Source organism: Strongylocentrotus purpuratus, unplaced genomic scaffold (assembly GCF_000002235.5).
Source record: "Strongylocentrotus purpuratus isolate Spur 01 unplaced genomic scaffold, Spur_5.0 spur5_scaffold_6, whole genome shotgun sequence".
Lineage (NCBI taxonomy): Eukaryota > Metazoa > Echinodermata > Echinoidea > Camarodonta > Strongylocentrotidae > Strongylocentrotus > Strongylocentrotus purpuratus.
The window spans coordinates 2,981,000-3,003,539 of NW_022145612.1; the positions used below are offsets into that span (position 1 = coordinate 2,981,000).

A 22,540-nucleotide genomic window follows, 5' to 3' on the forward strand; every position below is an offset into this window, starting at 1 on the left:
TTTGGAAATTAAATGTACTTCCTCATGAATTACAGGGCTTTTGTTTTGAATATAATTGATTTGCTTTGTTATTTGTTTTCAGACCCTACTACCTTGTTTATCACATCTCTGCCTCAGCCTTTCAAGGCAACTTAAAACTCTATGATTTCTCAAGAAATTTGGTTTTATATACTTGTGCGTTTTAAATTCAAACTGTTATTCCTTCTTTCATGATTTCTTTCTTTGTCCAGATCCTGCTACCTCATTGAGCACATCTCTGCCTCAGCCCTACGATGTGGCTCCAGACTGTATGCAGGTAGAGGTACTATCAAATCACCAAACTTTCCAGGGAAGTACCCTAGTGACATCAGCTGTGAGTGGACGCTCATCTCCGAGGATAGGGGTCATGTGACCTTAACGTTTGAAGCGTTAGAGCTGGAAGAAAGCCCAGGATGCTAGTAAGTTATCAAAAATACAGTTTTGGTACATGAATATACAATTTTACATTTTGTATACAAAATCATTTTTTCTTGTTTGTTTTGTATGCTTATAGATACAAACCCTGATAGGCTAAGGTAGATTGAAATGTAGGTACATTGAAACCTGTCTATATAAACCACCCATCAGAGACAAGAAAAGTGATCTTTACAGGCAGATGGTCTTTGTAGACAGGTGTCTGTAGTACATGTTTCAATGAGATACCATTTTCAAGGGAAACAAAAAATGTGGTCTTTGTAAACAGGTGGTCACTTTATAAGCAGGTTTGACTGTTTTATCATATCTGCATGCATGTGGATATATAGGTTGTAATAGAGAGAATATTTAACTTCATATTTTAGTAGAGACATTGGTTTTATGAGGAAAATATATTATAATCTGATATGCTTTAGGCTTATACAAAAAAAAATGTGTATAAGTTTGTTGAGTCAAAATAACATTCAATCTGTTAAAGTTAAAATTTATTTGTTAAATAAGTTTAATCAAAGGTGGAAGAAAACAAAAAGCAAGAAAATTGATCAATAAAAACTAAGCAATTCAGAGCATAACATATACTTCCATACAAATTAATTTAAATTGTAAAGCTTGGCAAGTTTTGAGAAGGAAGACTTCCATCTGTGTTTTGAAGCACCTTCCTACATGTATATTAAAAACGAAATTGAGGAACTTTTGTGGGTGTATTCCAGAGAACACTTGTTGGTCTTATTTTATATTTTCTGGATGTTTTTATATTTAGAAGTTTATGAATTTCATAGTATAAACATGTTGAGAGATGGCAAATGACAGGAAGTGATGTAGATGAGATAGCAACTTGCCTGTTGATAAAAGATTGAGGAAAGTTGTTGTGGTATAAGGAAGAGGAAGGAAGGTGATGAGGGAATATGAGATGGGATGGAGATGATAGTCGTGATGAATGATAAATCTAATGATGGGAGAAGAGAACTGATGAGGGGAGATTCAAGAATTGACACCAAGATGAGGTTAGCTTTGCTAACGTTGAGAAAAAGAAAAGAAACTTGCAAGGGAGTTGTGTTTCAGGACAGCTAGGAGCAGCTAGGTCTTAGGTATCATGCTAGGATTAGGGGCTGGGATGAATCGATGGCCTTTGTACTGTTTGATATTTTGAGGTCAAGAAATGGCGATCGAGAAACTGAACATATATGAAGATACTAGAGGTTCATTAGATGATGCAACAGATAATCTAGCAATACTTGCTTTCTTCAAATATAGGGTTAGGGTTGCAATTGGGATTTATCCTCTGTTAGAGTTAGTATTAAAGCATTAGGATACTTAGGCTCAGAGTAAGTGTTACGTATTCTGTATGTATTGTTTAACGTCCAGGGGTTAAAATGAGAAATTTGATTTTAATTATTAGAAATTGACCTGGAGCAATTTCAAATGAAACCTGCACCAGTAGTGTTTATTATGATTGATGGGGGCAAGAATGATATAAGGGTAGTGTTGGGCTCCACTAATGAATTCAAGGGATGCATGGAGATACGGAGACTTGTTTAGATGAGCTTGTCTGAGAGGGGCAGTGTTTATAGGTGTAGAACAAAAATGGTGAAGTTATAAATAGGGACTGGTTTGTGTAAGACAAACTTTTCTGAAGGAGAAGTGTGCAGTCTTGGAAATAGTTGGTGCTAATGAGGATGAAGATAAACCTGAAACATTTCAAGCACTTTAAGAGCTATCAAGCAGATCAGTTATTGACGTCAGTCTGACGATAAATCCACCATCGATTGATTGCTATAAGCACTCTCAGTATGCTGCTAATTGGATCCAGCCATACTTAAATTACATTATGTTTATACCACCATCAACATGATTAGTAAACAGACTCAGAACAAGTCTTCAAGATGACGCAAGTAAGACAAGTAAGACGTGCCGTCATAACAACGATGAGATCATAATTAAAGGAAAAGTTGAGGTACTAAAAATGATCATGTAACAGAAGGACATGCATGTTGATGCAATGCACCTGAAACAGTGTTGGAAATTCATGAATTTCAAATTGAAATGTCAAATTTAACTGTGGATTGTTCTGAAAAGAAATATTTATAGGCTAGATTGTTTTGTTTTCACATTGATTATCAAAAATAGAATGATTCTGCTGTTAAATGTAGTATGATGAATCAGTGTTTTATTTGTTGTGTTTATTCTGCAAATGAATTATCTTTTTCAGAATCATTTTCCAAGAATCTTAGTAACATTATTTGTTTGAATTTATCACATGAAGCTGTAATCTGCCAATTACATGTACACTGTCATTATCTATGAGAAAAGACAAACAAGAACTACGGAGTGCTCTTTTTTCTTGTATGAGTAAGCTATCGTATTGAGCCACCCTAATGGAAAGCAGTTCAGTAATGTGATTATATGTATGAAATAGTTTTAAAAGCTTTTTGATTTAATATTCAGTCTAGACCGGCAGTGTGCATTTAATACTTGTTTGCTTCACTGGTACATTTGTCCATCTTGTTCATTTTGATGGTGAGCTATCACTTTCTGCTCTAGCTCTCAATTGCTCATGGTCTCAATTGGAATAGAGCTGAAGCTTATTCGAATCAAGGAGAATATAAAAGGAGGGGGAAAGAGCATGGGGTATCATTCTTGCAATGGTCCATTTCATGAGAGAAAAACATTTTCATTATCACCTTCCCTTGTCTCCATGGTTGTCCCATGGACCTATGACCTCAGTATCATCGTCATCTGAGCTGCAAGGAGTTTTGTAATGGTTCACAATAGCCTTGAGTGATTTCTCTTCTCACTCCATCCTCATTAACATCAACATCGTCATCAAAAGCTCGTCAGTGAACCATCTGGTTCCGATGATCAACCCCAGCACATGACTTGTATTGCTCTTTATCTTGCTTTATTCTTTTCCTGGGTTGTTGTTGGCTACTGTTTCTTTGGAGCCCTGGAAACATAATGGTTGTCAGATGGGTGCCGACAGTGTTTTTGTTCTCCCCTTTCTTTTCTTGCCTCTCTTCCCCTCCCTCCTCTTCCACGCCTCCTTTTCTTTCTTTTACTCATCAGCCTCTTTTTATGCCTCCGCCACCGAAGGTGGTGCCGGAGGCATCATGTTTTCGGGTTGTCCGTCCGTACGTCCGTACGTCCGTACGTCCGTCCGTACGTCCGTCCGTACGTCCGTCCGTACGTCCGTACGTCCGTCCCGTTTGACCGTTATCACAATATCTCAAGAACCATTTAAGATTTAAACTTAAGACTCGGGAATAGTATTTATCACCATAGGAAGACGATCTGATTAGATTTTGGAGTACGTAGGTCAAAGGTCACAGGTCACAGAGGTCAACTTATGAAATTCCTTGTATTGAGTTTGTTAGCGCGATATCTCAAGAACCATTTGAGATTTAAACTTCAAACTTAAGGATAGTATGTATCACCATAGGAAGACGATCTGATTAGATTTTGGAGCACGTATGTCAAAGGTCAAGGGTCACAGAGGTAAACTTATGAAATTCCATACATTGAGATTGTTATCATAATATCTCAAGAACCACGGGAGATTTAAACTTCAAACTTAGTGATAGTGTGTATCACTATAGGAAAACAATCTGATTACATTTTGGAGCACGTAGGTCAAAGGTCAAGGGTCATAGAGGTCAACTTATGAAATTCCATACATTGAGATTGTTATCATAATATCTCAAGAACCACTGGAGATGTAAAAACTTCAAACTTAAGGATAGTATGTATCACCATAGGAAAACAATCTGATTACATTTTGGAGCACGTAGGTCAAAGGTCAAGGGTCACAGAGGTCAACTTATGAAATTCCATACATTGAGATTGTTATCATAATATCTCAAGAACCACTGGAGATTTAAACTTCAAACTTAATGATAGTGTGTATCACCATAGGAAGACAATCTGATTAGATTTTGGAGCACGTAGGTCAAAGGTCAAGGGTCACAGAGGTCAACTTATGAAATTCCATACATTGAGATCGTTATCGCGATATCTCAAGAACCACTGGAGAATTTTCACTTCAAACTTAATGATAGTATGTATCACCATATCATAATATCTCAAGAGCCACTGGAGATTTAAACTTCAAACTTAATGATAGTGTGTATCACCATAGGAAGACAATCTGATTAGATTTTGGAGCACGTAGGTCAAAGGTCAAGGGTCACAGAGGTCAACTTATGAAATTCCATACATTGAGATTGTTATCATGATATCTCAAGAACCACTGGAGATTTAAACTCCAAACTTGTTTAAATTGCTCTATGGCGGAGGCATCATTTTCGACTGCGCGCAGTCAAAATTCCATCTAGTTTTCTTCTTCTCTACCTTTCCCTCCTTCTCTTGTCCCTGTCTTTCTCTCTCCTCCCCCTATCTCTCTCCCTCTCTCTCTCTTTCTACCTCTCTGAATCTGTCTCGTGCCTCATCCTCTTTTTGTCCTTTTCTTTTCTTGGTCTCCCTTTATCTCTCTCTCTCTCTCTCTCTCTCTCTCTCTCTCGGTCTGTCTGTCTATATATCTGTCTCTCTTTATCTGTTTTGTTTTCGGTATATTATCCCCCAAACCTTCTCTCTCTCTCTCTCTCTCTCTCTCTCTCTCTATCTTTATATATCTATCTCTCTCTCTCTCCCTCTCTCTCTCTCTCTCTCTCTATCTATATCTTCTCTCTCTGTCTCTGTCTCTTTTGATCCATCTTGTTAACAGTATTGTATTTCCCAATCTTTCTCTTTCTCTCTCTTCTCTCAGAGCCTGAATGTCTAAAAGATGAGATCACTGGCTTTCTTGTAGGAAATTGATGATGTCCTATTAGTTCAGTATGAGTAAAAGCGACATTGGATAAATAGATTGAAAAGTAAATTTGAGGTCAAATAATGATGCCATAGTCATTGTCAGATGTATGCCAAATTAATAAAGTCATGTACTTGCCATACGATGATGATGGTCAGTACTTTCTCAATCTGAGAGTGATATTGAATTTCACAGAAGCTGCATGAGCTGGCAACATATTTTTATAATGTACCTGAAAAATGTGGACTAGTTTAGACAACTGCTGATAGTTGACTGAACCTTATTAATTCAGCAGAGTATGGTGGATGTATGATATGAGTGTGAGCATTGATTGGTGACATACTCTATGACTTCTTCACACTGTTATCTTAATTCAGAAGTTCAAATTCTATTCAATTAAAACCATGCTGCTGTGTTATAAAGACATCCAATAAGAGCATATTTGACATCTTTATGCTATTTCTCTGTGCTCTATCGTATTGTAATCCTCAACATCACGTTGGGATATCTGACCTGTAATCAGTTAAAGATGTCTCTGCCTCCTCGGATGCCATGTCTAGAGAAAGCTCTGAAATTGATAAATTCCTTTCTCTTGATCTGTGAAAAGGGAAAGGTGCCAAGATGTGAAGAGATAGGAAGGAAGGAACCATTACATAGCCTTGGCATTCAATTGATGCTTGGTGGCATAGCCCTTTCTCTGACTCTACTTCTTGGAAGGGGTTGGTAACATATAACATGTTGAATTCTGGCCCTTAGATGGTAGAGCATAACAACAAAGAACAAATGAACTCCACCTGGAGATCATCTTTATTGCAAGTTGCTAGATAAAGAAGATTGAATTAAAAGAAATAAATGAAAATTGAAAAATACAACTACAAAGTACAATTAAATTCAAAGTGAAAGTTGACAGCAAAATATGAATTTTCACTGAAACATTTTTTTCTTCAGGATTAGACTGCTAGACTCAGAATGCTAGATTTTCATACATCACTCACAACAAATTGTAATATGTATTGAAGGCCACTTAGACCCCTTGAACTGTCAAAGATATGTTAAAGTAGAACTTTGAGAAAAGACAGGATATGATTGATAAAGACCTTACCCGGTATGTTTGAATAGGCCTGTTTACTAATGATATGCGAGTGACGTCATAATCCCTCGCACCCTAGCGATTGTTACTACGTAGGGCAAGCTTTGCGTGGTGCGGCACGGTCGCCACATTGTTTTTCCATGCCCGCTACGCTATACACATACAAAGCCATTGCTAGCGACCGCGACGTTTTGGGGCTGCAACAATGATTTACTATTATAATTTCTTCACACATTCCATGCTCGGATTTCACGCTAAAAAAATTATAATTATGACATCAACTTACCTTGATCTGTAAAAGCATATTCAACAGGATCCTGATGAGGGTCTAATTCTTGGTCGTTGCATTCGACGTCGTTTTGTTTTTGTTTTTTGCATGGCGGTAAACTGGCCGAACGGTCCCGGGGTGGCGGGCGGACGACCTTAGTCGCAATCCTTCTCTCCAAGTCGCTTGCAGCAGCGGGTACAGGATGTGGATGATCGTTTGTTGGACCCTTTTCACCTACAAAATGTTTTGAACAGACGTAGGTATTCCTTGAAATCCTGTCGATTCCAAAGTCCTTTCTTCCACAATTCTTAATCCATATTTTACACTTCTCCAGGTTCGTCTTTGGTTTGGGGAACGGGATGAAAAACACACCATTCATAATGGGATCTGTCTGCGTACCGTGAATCGCTGTTACACGTGCCGTAACAGCAATGCTTACCTCCCATTTTTGCGATATTTCGTCAAATTTCGGAAAATAAAATCGAAGATTTGTCATGTACAACTGAGAAAAACTATATTTATTTTAATTATATACCCTAAGGTTGGAAAACAAACAGTTTTAAACGAAGTTTATTAGGACGATGATCAGCCTTTTTTTCCTCGCATTCCCCACATCGCCGTATACAAAGTGTGTGTAGCAGGGCCGTAGCAGACACTGCGCTCGGTTTGTTTGCCAGAGCTTACAACCGTGTGCAAATTTAAAGGTCCGTGAATACATTAGTAAACAGGCCTATTGATGTGACAGTATCGGCTGTCTCATCAAATTTCTCTTTTTGTTCAGTTCCTCATGAATGTTCTTTGAAGTACAAGACATTTTTACATAATGAACATATCCTTTAGAACCTTCTTTTGTAATCAATAATGCTCATATAGACTAACTGGGGTTGTTGATTTTGTCATTTGTGCTACAGAAAATCAATCTTTAAAACAAAACAAAAACAGCAAAAAATCTCCTTAAAGTAGATATTCATTGATTTTAAATCTAGCTTTATTTTCATTATTGCAAAGTTGAAACTTTGATTCGACAAGGTTATCAAAATTCAATGCTTGGAAACATTCGAAGTAATGATTATTATAAATTACAAAACGCTTAAATACAGCCCCGGCATAGCACCTGAATAGCTCTCCGAACGCTGCTGAGATGTGTGAGATCACAGCAGGGACATGATTTGCACAAGCAGACGATGTACCATGACATCTCACACATTTTCAGTGCCTGTATTTTCATCTTCTCTTGAGTTCTTTCTCTTACTTCACTACCGCCAGGCTAAATGTATAATCTATTGCCTCACTCTAAACCCCGCGCATGGTTTTATTTTGATGACAAATGCAGCGATACAAAAATAAAGGAATCTGTCGCTTGTAAACAAAATAAGACGCCATTGTATATTCAGCTGCAGACACCGCGGTATGTTCGGCGTTTTAAGAGGGAACAAATGCCGTCCTTAATATCAATCCAGGGGCTTTTCAATTTGAAAGGCTGGTTTCTTTGATTGTTAATTAACCCCTATCCTGTGTATTTACAAGCATAAGATTTTAGTTATCAGAATCGGGTCATGTCCCCTTTTGATCGGTTTGACGTGCCAGTACATTTATATACACTAAACTCATTATAATTTGACAAATAATAGCTTTGCAATTATGTTCATTCTTTATGGGATGTCGTCTGCTTGGGCAGTATTGGTCCCTGATGTGACGTCATTAAAACATCGTTATTTTTCTGGCAAATCTCTCGTATATCCCAGCTGCTATGGAGGTGGTTGTATTTTTATTTTTATAAATCACCCGATATGTAGCTGACCTCAAACTTGTACGAAGGCCATCTGTTAGCTTACCAGTTTCTAGTGATACATTAGTTGACATATTTGTGATTTTCTTTGAATTTCACCTTTAACTTTTGATCTGGATAAGCTTCAAAGCGTTGTTTTAATTTATTGTTGAATAGTCAATATTACTGGAAATTAACAATGATCTTGTGGTGACTGCAAAGGTTAGTTAAGGTTATGGAAGTGTTTACTTCCCTGTTCAAATCCCTAAGTATTCAATGGGGGTGATATACAAGGCCTTCCTCTGACCTATATAGTCCTGTTCAATTTCCTTCAGATAGTTTACAAGATACTCCTAACTGGAAAGTGATGTTATCAACCTCAAACAATCTTCTAGATGTTTACCAAATAATGATAACGATCACCACTTGTATTTGGTATATTTGCGTAAAAAGTAGAAAGACAAATTTAAAATACCAATAAATGTGAAGTGTGGACTTTCTTTGGCACAATATCTTTTCATTCTATTTTATGATTTGGTTGTTACCTGAGTTATGTCTAGCTCATCTGTAGATCAAGGAGATAGATGTACATCATTAGTTTAATACAGACCATATATGCTCTATCATATCAATATCATGATTAAGACTCCTGTGAAATCAGCTTAGGGGCAATTTCATATCCAGTAGTGTCATTGTTGTGCATTTCAATATGTTACGCACAAGGCTCTTCAAATTGCCAGAGGTGGATTTTCGGGAAAGTCTTTGCCATTGGGTTCTATGCACCTCTGAACAGATGTTCTACATTATATGTTTAACAATATATTACCACAGTGTATACTTTGAAAAGCCACAGTATCATGACAGAGCAGAGCATTAGCCTCATGATATCAGGAATTGTATCCGTAAATAGTGTCCTGATAGGGCTGTCATGCAGAGCCAACACCACTTTTAGACCACAAGTTCTGGTAACATGCAAAGATGCTCATTCCTGCGGCATCAATTAATAGCTGTGATTTAAAGTTCAGCCGGGTATTTCTATTTTGCATCACAATAGTAATGGAGAGACCACATGGAGCCATTGCTGGTGGTAGATCAGAGTAGAAAGTAGCAGCACTGGCAGGCAGGCAGGATACGGGATGAAAGAGTTTGTTCCGGATCCACTTCTGATTGTTGTGGAATGCCGTTGGTGGTGGTGTTGAGGTTCACTTCTAGTTCAGTTGTCAGAGCGGATTATGAACCTGTCGGATGGATCCTGGGCTGTGCATGGAGATGCATGGAGATTGTATTAGTTACATCTGCTTTTTAACACCAATGTCCTAAAATAGAGCACTCAATTGGAGGTGTAATTGACCCTCTACATGCCCATGGGTTTAAGCTTGTTAAGATACTTTGGTTTCATTTGATGATGTGATTTAGAGGTCTTTTACATCTGTTGAGTTGAGGTGAACTTGGGACTTGTTTTTACCATTCAGAATGAAAACAAAGTTCATGTACAAATAGTTCATGTTTGTGAGTGCATTGGTGAATATGCAGCTGCATGCAGGTTACGTCACAATTGGTTAATAAACAAGACTTGTTAAATTCTTGGTCTGGCTCAATTTAAAAATGATAATGTAATGATGTACAGGTGTACAACTGAGTTTAAATTGAAATAAATGATGATTATGTTAAGATTACATACATGTAGTGGTCACAATGAACCCGTTCATGTTCAAGAATCAAATATTGAACTATGATGAAGTCTTTGTTGAAAATAATTGGAATTGCCATAAGAAAAATATAAATGAATTGACCTTCAAGTTTTTTATATGATCATGCAAATCTTCTCTCTTGTTTCTTCCTCTTTCTACCAGCTATGACTACGTGGAGGTGTATGATGGTGAAAGTGCTAGGGATGTTTTACTTGGTAAATACTGTGGGACAACCAAGCCACAGACCATTACTTCTACTTCTCAAATGCTGTTTGTACGCTTCATGACAGACTCATCCATAGAGAGACTAGGATTCAGTGCTAATTACAGTACAGGTCAGTATAATAGGACTACATCAGTAAACAATCAGGGAAAGTCCATGTATTAATCAAGTTATCTTTAAAGTATATTAAGATATGTTTATAGAGATTCTGTGGTTTTTAAATGAGGTTAGTGCCTATTCACAGATGTCTAGTTTCCAAGCTAATGAAGTGTTTTTAAATATCCATATTATATACAGGAAATTGCTGTTCTCTGTTTGAGACTTGTTTTCTCCTTTCCTTCCTTCCTTCCTTCCTTCTCTCTCTCTCTCTCTCTCTCTCTCTCTCTCTCTCTCTCTCTACACATACATATATCTATCACTTCCTCTCCCTCTTCCTATTTTCCACCCTCCCTCCCTCCCTAACTCTCTCCTACTTCTCTCCCTTCTCCTTCCCACCCTCCTCCTTCCCACCCTCCTTCTCTCCCTCCTCCTTCATCCCTGCCCTTTCTCTCTCTCTCTCTATCTCTCTCTCTCTCTCTATCTCTCTCTCTCTCTCTCTCTCTCTCTTCCCATCTATCTCTTCTCTTATTCATTTATGTATTAAGTCATTAAAACATACATGTATGTGAATTAAAGTATCGTAAATTCAAAAATGTCATTGATATGTGCACATCAACTGAGTCATCAATAAAGCTATGATTAGTGTACATGGTAATTCAAAGTGACGTCTACATTTTGTCACAAAATTTAAAAAGTGCCCAAAATGGTTTGGAAAAATCAAACAAAGAGTTGGCAGAGCTCCAGCGCAGTCAACGAAATAACATAATATGACAACTCTCTATTGTTCAGCTGGACAATACTTCAGATAACTCATATTTAATGAGAAGTTTGTATTTTTCTCTTAATAACAAATGATTTGTCTCTCATTGTTAGAATGTCGAGATTTCATGGGTGATAAGATTTGAATGGAATGAACAACTGTCAATCAACCTCAAACCGAATACTAGTGTTAGGGTCAATGAACTTTGGATTGTTGGTTGGTGTGGATTTGGGTTATTGTAATGTGGTTTCATTTGGAAGCTGTATGTATAAGCTACGTATTGTGAAGGAAACTATTTGCTCTCAATTTGTCACCTTCTGAATAGTATTAAGTCTGTTTGTGAAATCTTGGAGTCTGATATGCTTGGATTGTAACAAAGATGGAAGATACATACCACCACAAAAAAGAGATCTATGGCCATTTAAAGCCAAATATCTTTGTTCTAATTGGTTAACATTGTTCTTTATTGAATCCTTGTGGGTACAAATAGAGTTGCTGTTTTTGTACAATAGGTTAGCATAAATTCCATGGATTTCATCATCATCATCAGAGATGCTATGAAAGAATTGATTCATAGGTATATATGTATCATACATATATATATATATATATATATATATATATATATACATATATATCTTTCAGAGATTATATCTTTTTCTCTTAAAAGATTTCCTTGATTGCATCATTTTTTTGTCTTAGTTATGCTTCCACTTGGTCTATAAAATCCATTTAAGAAAATATGCATTGTTCAAATGTGTTTTCAATGTGTTTTCGTCAAAATAAAATCATGTTTTAATTATCTGATGCCAAATGTTTGATTCTGTGTGGTATGGATTATTGGAATATCCCTGTATGAGGGGGGGGGAGGGGTATCAAAAGAAAAAGATCCCTTTATATTCAAAGTAGGATAAGTTGTGGTTGCGGATTGCGTGCGTTCATTGAATTGGAATGTAAACAATTCCTTGAATAATATGCTTGTCATACCTCTTGCGTGTTTGACAGAGAGGAAAATTGCTATTGTCATCGACCCCCAAGTGTGTCAAAACAGGGCTTTATTGTTCCTCTGTTCAAAGTACACAATAAGGAAAAATTGTTTTGATCTAACTTTATGCAGTACCATCTCAATTGATACCATTTGAAAGGATTTACTTGATGAAAATTATATATCTAAAAAAAGGCATTAACCTGATAACAAAGCAAATCAGCAGTCAACAAGAAAGCTAGCATTGATATTGAAGAAGTGCATTGCCCCATAAATTTAGATGTCGTTTTCATATACTTAAATTGTGTGACTTGCGTTGTAGCCAATTACACATTAATTATTGGAAATATAGTAGTTTGGTACATGTACATGGCCAAAAGACTGATGGTGGTCTTTGTGTAGGTTCCAGGACTTGAACTTTGTTCAATTTAGATAATAAGTAAGTTACAAAGGCTTACTGTGAGAATCCTCACAAATGTAAGTACTTCTGGAGTTCAGACTCTCTGAAGTGTTAATGATCCCATTCACAGGATACAATCAACCATGGTGTGTTCAAATTGTAAAATATATTACCTTCTATAAAAAATAAAAAAGCAGCAATTGAATTAGGCTATTCATTGGTCATCTCAATCAAGGAAGAGGCAGTAGAGACTGACACTGATTCTCTGTCATGTTCACAAATCCTTCATGTAGGGATAATTTCCAAAACTCTAGTACCTTAATTCTTGAAAAAATTGAATAAGTGTAGAAATAGAGGCATACTTCCACAAAAAAAATCATTAGAGGTTATAAATATACATATCTGCATGTAAGTAAGGCTATAGTAAGCAATTAATTCATATTATTATTCTCTTGTTCAGAACACAAATTATTGCAGCTGCAAGCAAAGACAATAATAGTGTTTCTCATCTAAGTAAGTCATTAACTTCTAATAACTGCTTTGTGCTTTCTTTATCAGGTTGTTCCGGGACATTCTTTGGTCCATCAGGCACCATCATATCACCTAAATACCCAGGGAACTATCTGGACAACCTGAACTGTGTCTTCAAGATTGTGGTTGGCAGACACAAAGTGATTCGCCTTGGCTTTAGAACATTCTCCGTAGAGGGCGGCACAGCTTATTGCAGCTATGACTATCTAGAGATCAGAGATGGATCTTCATCAGGTAATTGAGCTTATGTACATACAAACAAACAAATTGCAAAAGAGAAGAAAAAGTAAATACCTCTGTGGAGTTCTTGCTTATATTTTATGGATGAAATTCTTATCTTCGAATCACAATTTGTTTCTTTCTGTAAAAAGGTTTACTATTTTGACAAATATGAATTGAAAACAGAAGTCAAAGGATGGCAGAAGGTATATATCACAGGTTTGAAAATGTTGCATCCCTGCCCCACATTTGAAGTAATAAAGTGTGTAACAACACTTCTAAATTAAAGAGTATTAACGTATTACATACGACATTGTTTATTCGTCATCTATGCATTTATATATTTTTAAAACCTAATTTTACATGTACAGCATATCTCTTCCTTCATTTTGTCATGTCTTCTTGTACATTTTTACCTGTTATATTTTTTTAAAAATCATCTTTTTTTCTCCTGTCCTCATCCTTTGTCTACCTCCTCTGTAATTTAGTTTTATCTTCCTTTATTTCCATGAGTTTCGATGAAAAGTGATAATAGTAGTATTTAAGCCAATTAGTTTAGCATGTCAACTGTATCATTTCCTTTTGAAGTTTACCACTTGCTTCACCAGCAAATCCCCTTTTTATGTTCTACATGGCCATGGGTTCAGAAGAGAGTGATTCATACACCCTTAGCTGTCATGGACATGTCAAAACACATCTCTTTGTATTCAGACATCATTAGTCCTTGCCGATAGGGTGAAAAGAGCCATGAATTATCTAATCCTCTTTGTTAAACAGGAATTATTTTTATTACTTCAGGCTTTGGGTAGTAAGTATCACGTTCCTGTTTGTAAATGTTTAGGAAGTTTGTAAAGTTTACTTTGGCAGTCAAATTGGTAATTGTCCACCTAAGCAAAGGAAATAAAAACAAAGTAAGGATGTTCATTTTCTGGTTTAAAGACACCCTCAAAGTAATGTGATGATTATGTTGTCTTGATCATAATGCTCTGTCATCTGGGCTCTTCTCACCATGTTTAAGAATTATGTTCTGTTGTTTCCTTTTTTAAGACCTGATTTATTTACTATTTATTTTCAACTTGAGGAAAATCTGTAAATTCATATTCTCAACTCATCAAAGGCTTCTCAATTTACAATGATTTCAAGCAGCTTTATGGAAATTAAAAAACTAAAACATTGTGAATTACATGCAACAGAGTGAAGTATCTATGTATGCATGGAAACATACATTTACTCTAATTTGTAATGCTATGATAAAGACTTAAAGCATTATGTTTTCAGCCAATATCTCTTTAATGTACCTATCTCAAATGTATTTCTTTTGTTAATTTGTTAGATGAAATGTTTTATGGTTTTAGCATATCCTTAATGTCCTGCTCAAGTGATTGCAGATGGACTCTGCCATAAACACTAAATAACAGGATGTGTAAAGTTCATGTTCTTTTTATTATTTTGTTACTTGCTTTTTGTTTCTGTGGTTAGTTATGTCCTTATTTTGGAGTATCATTTCTCAGAGTATTATAGCAATATCCTTAAAGATATTTGGATGACCCAAAGATACAAATGACCCCTTCCCCTCGAGCAGATAACAAGAGTATCAGTGGTCATACTCTACAAATTTTACAATCTTTGTTAGAAATGAAGATGTTATTATAATATTTTTCAATCTCTCCCTTTAGAATCCAAGTCAATTGGCCGTTTCTGTGGAGAGGAGGATCCTGGAGTACTGGTATCTACTGGTAACACTATGATGCTAAGGTTCGTCACTGATGAGTCAGTCAAACGACAAGGATTCATGCTGGAATATGAAGCTATTGGTGAGTACCCTTACCAAACAGGAATACAAAATAAGTCTTCTGAATATATTCGCTTAATATTCAGAATACAAAATAAGTGGTATTTTAGTGGTTGCATGTATTCCTCCAATTTGAATACTAAAAATCTCATTGTCAGAACCACTAAAATCAATTTAAGTATTCAAATTGTGCTGCTTCGAATACTAAAATCCATTATAAGGAATGTAGTCTTCGATTATTAGTATTCTGAATGTACTAGTATTCAAAACTGGTTGGTTTGAATACTAGTACAATTGAGTCTTTGATTATAAGTATTCCTCCAAATTGAATACTAAAAATCGATTGTCACAACCACTAAAATCAATTTAAGTATTCAAATTGTTGTGGTTCGAATACTAAAATCCATACAAAGGAATTTTAGTCTTCGATCATTAGTATTCTGAATATACAAATATTTTCCATGAAAATACTAATATTCAAAACCTGCAGTTGGTTTGAATACTAGTAGAATTGAGTCTTTGATTATTAGTATTCCTCCAATTTGAATACTAAAAATCTGATGTTTGTTGTGGTACTATATTAACAACACCAATAGTTCATTGATGTGCGTAATCAGGCTGTGATTGGCGGAGGAATACCAGAATAAAGCACTTCCAAGATGGCCACTTATACATGAACAGTGTCTCCAGCAATGATCTTATTGATCTGTAGATCTGATCATTTTACATGGTGGCAGCGGTCAAAAGGATTGCCATATTTATTACTATTAAACTGCAAATTACATTGAGCCAGCAAAAATCTTGCATGACCTTGGATTCAAGCAACGTTTTTGAACTGCTGACAATCACAGCCAGTTGAGTAAATCTGCATGTGTCACCTGTGGACTGTATTATGTGGGGCATTAGGAGTATGACCGACGGGCACACAATGTATTGACTGTCAGATCGAGCCCTACAGTTACATTCAGGACCAGAACTGATGCAGAGGCAGAACCATGCAGAGCCTAGAGGCTCGCCATGACCAGAGCCTAGATCACCAGGACGAGAGCCTAGAGGCTTGACCAGGACCAGAACAGTATAGCACTGCAGTTTGGTTTTGGTTTTGGAACTGAGCCGCTCAGAGCGCGTCACGTTGCGATTAGAAATGAGTGGACCATGCAAGTAGATCCAGGACTAGTTGCTGGACTTGATTGATCTGATTGTGGAGTGAAAACTAGATTAGACTCTATGTCCTAGTCTAAAAGGACTAGGTCTAGACTCTAGACCTAACAGGTTAATTACCTAAGACATAGCCTATAATGTTTCGAATTGGGCTCAGTTAGGATGTGTTTAACATAATTATACAAGTAGCCTAAGTAGATCTAGATAATAGATCTATAGGCCTAAGTCCAATTTCTACATGTGGACCCTGGATCTAAGTCTAGAAATGTCTAACTTTTGAGTATGTGCATGATGATACTGGTAGACCAAATACTGAAACAGTGGTCTGTGGTAACTTCATTCCTTTTGGTTGAGTCACGTACAGGATCGAAGGTCTATTCCCTCAAAGCTGGTCCAGGACCAGTTGTCTACATGTATAGGACCAATATTACACAAGGGGGTATAGAGTAAAGGAGCCCGTTTTCGGCCACTTAAGACAAAATCCTATTTTTAGGACTCTTTACTTCCTATTTATTATCATTTCTTGTTCAAATCATGAAGCAAATATATTATTTAAACAAAAAAAGAATCCCAGAAAAAAATCACGAATTGCCATGACAATATTCATTTCAATTTTCACTGTTTTGGAGCCCGTTATCGGCCGAGCGTTTCAGTTTACGGCCGCATGTACAAAGTCAATAGGAAGCGCTCGCGCGCGCCGTGCGTTTCCGCGCTGATGTACAGCACAAGCGGGCGGAGCAGGTATCCCACGCCGGAGCTCCCTGATGCTCGCCTGGCCGAAGACAGGCACAGCGGTGATCGGAAGTTGGAATCTGAATTAGACAGAGATATCGTGTGTGCGTCGCGGTGTGCGGCTGCATTGATTTAATACATGCGATGACATACTTTTGAGCTTGCGACTAGCACAAAATCGGGCTCTAAATCTGAAAAATACTCGAAATAAAGCTCATTTTATGGTACCCATATTTCTTACAGACACGCGTAAGATACTCGATTTTTCAGATTTGGGTAGCGGGACCGGCGATTACATCGCTAAAATGTGATATTTTAGGATATATTTTCCATTGCAAATGTGGTTCTTCAGTGACACTGGCATGGTATGGTATGTGTGGGATATGTGTTATGCTATTATGCGATGTATTTTAGAGTGATTTTACCGTGCATCCAACCAATCGGCCGAAAACAGGAGCTGGCCGATTACGGGCTCCTTTACTCTAATTGTCTATAGACTTGATGTATTTTTATGCATTTGAACCTACATTGTGAAGTTGTATAAAGTGTGCTATATAAGTCATGATACATTATACATTTGTAGTATGAACATGGGCTAATTAATACTTATCAAGTAATATCGCAGATTTTGACCCCAGTTTGTTTTCAGAAAGCACTATTAAAACTGCTAAACAGCACGCACTGAAATAAGAGTTAATATCTAGCATGAACATCCTAGTACTTCGGGTGAAACAGTGTAGGCCTGTATGTCAATTTAAAAATACAGCAGAAATATACACGTACTGTAGTTGATGACTGTTAATTGGTATGTTATGTAGGGTCTACACTGCAATTTGTATGTTGTATGAGGTGATTATTATTGGGGTATAATTCTGCTGCATTGTGGGATTTTGGTGTTGGTCGGAATACTAATTCCAGCATTGCATATTTCAGATGACAAGTGGTCAGAATACTAATTTGTAGCTAGTATTCATCTTCTAATTTGCATACTAGTAGTAAGAATACTTGTTTGTATTCCTCATTTAAATATTTCGGCCTATAGGAATACAAAGGAATACTAACAAAGTGGTTCGAATAATTTGAGCTGACAGGAATACTAAATATGTGGTTCGAATACTAATTTGTAGCTAGTATTCGTCTTTTAATTTGCATACTAGTGGTTTGAATACTTGTTTGTATTCCTCATTTACATATTTCGGCTTATAGGAATACAAAGGAATACTATTACAAGTGGTTTGAATACAATCATGTGTATTCAAACCACTAATTTTCATACAGAATAAGTGGTTAGTTGTATTCAGATACATGTCTTCGAATACAACAGGAATACATTCACGTTTGGTAAGGGTAGACTCAGAAGGCTTCAAGAAAAGTTACTGTGCTTTTTTATGATTAAATCACAACTGATTTTATACTGGCTTTTTACAATTTGAGACAGTTTTTTTTCACAAAATGTATGTTATCAATTTGCAAAATGTTTTTGGTTTTAGGGTGTTTTACATTCAATCTGTTTTATTGTGTATTTCTTAGTCAGCAGTCAGTCCACATCACACATGTTACCTTTTATGTTTTATTTTCCTTTTTTTTTTATAGATTCCAAGAGCTACTTGTATGTAGAGCAGAGGAATACATGTAGATTTAGATTTAAAAAATCTATATTGTTCCCAATGTGTTATCGGTAGTCTAGCTACTAGAATATTCCTCTTTTCATAGAAATATCTTTATTCAGGGATTTGTCATAAAACTGCATTACCGAATTGGACAACTGTGGGATTAAATATAATGTCAACTTATAAAGTATGACATAAAATGTATAAGATATGTAAAATATTTGTGATTTGATGTAATGCATCTACATTACACTTTATCAAGATGTTTATCACCATGAGGGATGCTTCGATGACATGTACCTCAGCAAAATTTGTATCAAGAAACCCTCTTTCATAGACCTCCTTACGTATCCAGTGAAGGGAGTTTGGACCAAAAAACAACAACCCTGTCTTCAAGATTGTTTTCTTTGTTTGAGATAGCATGATTCAGTTGAAGAACATTGGCCTTGAGGAGCAACCATGCTTCTATTGAGTGATGAAAGAATAGCTATCAGATCAATGATCAGGATGCCAGCTAGTATTCAAATTGTTGACCGATATTGGACCTTGGCACCTCCTTGTTTCAGTCTTCATTTTTTTTCTCAAAAAGTAGGAGGATCTTAATATCTGCTTGGGCTTTTTCAGGCTCATCGACTAAAAACAACTTGTATCCCTGATCAGTATCCAACTCATGTTATGTTGTGTATATTGCTTGTATATTATTTCATCTCTTGAGCTAGTGCAAATTAAGCATTCGATTTCATTGAATTAGGTGTCTTACAAATCTTTTATTTGATTAGTATTATATTTTATTTTTATTATTAATACACCCCTGTATATGAATGTATTAATATAATGCTATTAATGTTTACTGTACAGCTGTGGACGCATCTGCTATAGATCCATGCATGGTAGACAATGGAGGTTGCAGGGAATACTGTCGTGTAGATGGATATGGGAATGCAGTGTGTGGCTGTCCTGAGGGCTATGAGCTGGATCAGACTCAGAAAGGATGCGTGGGTAAGATACCTCTGAAGTATTTACAGTTTGAAGGAGATCATAGATCAGAGTTTCCCTATCTATTGATGTTTATTATTTTATTTGTATTTAATTGTAATTGAAATGCTGCATTTCTAACTTTTACAATTAATTTACATTTTTAAATATTTAAACCATTTTACTTCATTTTCTACAAAATGTAAATTTAACCCATGTTTGAGATGAAGAAATGAATGAACATTGTAATGAATCATTTGATTGTTCATTTGATGAATAAAAGCTTACAATCTTGCAATATTCTTGATAGTAAACTGAATTGTTAATGCCATTTATCATGTTGAGAAATCATTGTCAGAATATTAGAAATATTTGTTAAATTGTTAGCCCTACTTTAGGAACAATCTACATGTACTTGATTGATCTCAGAATGAGGGGTTTGGCCTTACAAATATTCTGTATCTCAGAGTTGTGGCTGGTTCAAACTTATTACAACTCTGTATAACTTGGGACCCTGGACACGGTCTTTGATAGATATCTGAAGAATATACTGCAAATTATATCAAAGTTTTGACATATAATGTTCCTTTCTTCAGACATTGATGAGTGCCTTCGTAGTGAGAGCTGTCCACACATCTGTGTAAACCTGGAGGGTAGCTACAGATGTGAATGTATCCCTGGCTTTGAGGTATCCACCAATGGCAAGGCTTGTGATGGTAAGCTGTCCAAATGTCTCAGTTTTTAGTTATGTTTCTCATCCTTTGGGAGGGGGGAATGGTGCTATATAAATGACAGCCTTAATAGAGGAGTATGGTATCTTGCAAATGAATGTATACATTTGATGATGAGATAAATTGACAGCCCTATTTTTGTGTCTTAGTTTTTTGTTGTTTCTCATCCTTTCACAAGTAAGGAAGCTTAATGACAGAATTCTTGGAGGAGTCTGGCTTTTTGGGGTACTTGTACTTTTGTGCTTTCTTGATAATGTAAATGAGGGATTGAGTGAGGGATGCCTATTCATCTTTATAAGATGTAGATTTAGATGTTTTAAATGTGATAGTATCTTGTGATAATGTCTGTGTTATTGAAATCAAATGTAGTAATGGAATCAGATGACTAATTTTCAAGGAATTTTGAGAGAATATATCTTAAAATATTTATAGTCTGCTATATGCCTCTCAACTTTTAATGACTTCATTTTCCTGGTGTCTTACAATCTTTTAGATGTGAATGAGTGTGAGACTGAGAATGGTGGTTGTTCTCAGAGTTGCTTCAACACAAGAGGTTCATTCTACTGTGGTTGCACTGAAACAGGATCAATCCTCGGTCAAGATGGACGCACTTGTTCTCCAGGTGAGAAATAAGAAAGCTCACCTCCTTCTAACTTTCAAAATACAACTTAATTATATTATACATGCTGTAAAGAATAGCAAGAAAGTATGACTCACATTAGTTTCTAGGGTGTTCCTCTTCTACATTACAAAATTGCATTTTGTGTTTAAAATTTGACAATGAAATTGCAATGTTTTCCTTTTGAGTATTCAGATGTTGTCCAACAAGAGGAGCCAAAGAGACTTGTCACAATTTAACCCTCAAATGCTTGTTTATGAAATGATTATGACAATGACAATTTCTCGCTTATCATTTGTGGCCATTTTTCCTTCTCTGACACTTGGAGCATGTGATCCTGGAATTTTTAAACAGATATTGCACAAAATCTGAAAAAGAGGTTCTTTTAGAGTATTCCTGCTCCAAACATATGAAATGATTTCATTTTCTACATTTACATATATTTTCATTAATATTCTGTTGGTTTGTAGAGAGTAGTGTGGATGTAAATCCATTATTTATTCTAATCACAAACCCTTATTTTGTTCCTGTTCCTAGACGCTATAGGTTCAAGTTGTCGTGAGAATAACGGTGGTTGTGAGCAGGTATGTCATGAGAGACATGGTGGTCACTACTGCTCATGCCATGCTGGGTATAACCTAGGACCTAATGGAGTCAACTGTACTGGTAAATACAAACCTCCCTATATTCTTATTATCATCATATGTATATTGCATTCTTTGATCTTGGTATATTTATATGTATATGCTGAATTTCTTTCTGACATGTAGCATTGACTATATTGAATAAAAGAAGAAAGATGGTAATTTATCAAGGATCTAGCTATGAATAATCAAGACTTTATGTTACTCAAATTATTTTCTCCCCTGTCATCTATGTAGATTAGTAAACATAATTGAATTAATTATCATTCTGCATTCTTTCTTACAAGTTTAGATTAATAAATAGTGAAATTTAATAGCCTCGGAAAAGAAAAAGATATACATGTTTGTGTACAAAAAAGCTCTTGATCAGTTTCTGATGTACATGTACCAAGTACATTTGATTTCATACCCCCAACCCAAAAGAAACTGAATTGCTATTATTCATCTGCCTCTTTCATCTCTATTAGATGTGGATGAGTGCCTGAGACCTGCTTCAGACTTCTCTACATACAGCAATCATTGTAATCAGAGATGTATTAATACAGCAGGCAGCTACTACTGTGACTGCGATGAAGGATTTGAACTCAGTCCCAATGGCAGGGTCTGCAAAGGTAAGACTCACAGTTCTTTCCTCTCTATAAGATTGGATCAGGTGGTTGATTGGTAGACTCTTTACTTCTGTGCTGCAATGTTGTTGGCTAAACCATGTGTAGTTGTTGGATTGAACGAGTACATGTGCTGGTGGTGGTGATCTGGCTGATATGTATTCAGGTGAAGATGTTGAGGATTGATGATGATAATGATATTAGGGATGAGGATGACTGGGGTGGTGATGATAGTGGTTTTGGTAGTGGTGATAAGGATGATTAAGATAATGAGTATGAATATGGTGGACACAAGGTGCTGATTGTAGCACTGTATTAAATGCAGTTAGTCATGATGATGATGACTGTAAGATGATGAATATGATAAGTTTTTATTATGAAAA

General features: G+C 36.2%; 1 protein-coding gene across 1 annotated transcript in view; it reads left to right on the plus strand.

Moving 5' to 3' along the window:
- Positions 1–234: 234 nt before the first annotated feature.
- The window catches only part of LOC100887851 (fibrillin-1), a 31,426-nt gene continuing 9,120 nt past the window's right edge, over positions 235–22,540 (plus strand). Inside the window, exons 1-9 of the mRNA XM_030973292.1 lie at positions 235–437; positions 10,234–10,406; positions 13,097–13,303; positions 14,965–15,102; positions 19,442–19,582; positions 20,155–20,274; positions 20,783–20,911; positions 21,446–21,574; positions 22,020–22,163. Coding sequence (XP_030829152.1) covers positions 10,337–10,406; positions 13,097–13,303; positions 14,965–15,102; positions 19,442–19,582; positions 20,155–20,274; positions 20,783–20,911; positions 21,446–21,574; positions 22,020–22,163 — 1,078 coding nt within the window. The 5' untranslated portion in view covers positions 235–437; positions 10,234–10,336. The remainder of the gene's footprint in view (positions 438–10,233; positions 10,407–13,096; positions 13,304–14,964; positions 15,103–19,441; positions 19,583–20,154; positions 20,275–20,782; positions 20,912–21,445; positions 21,575–22,019; positions 22,164–22,540) is intronic.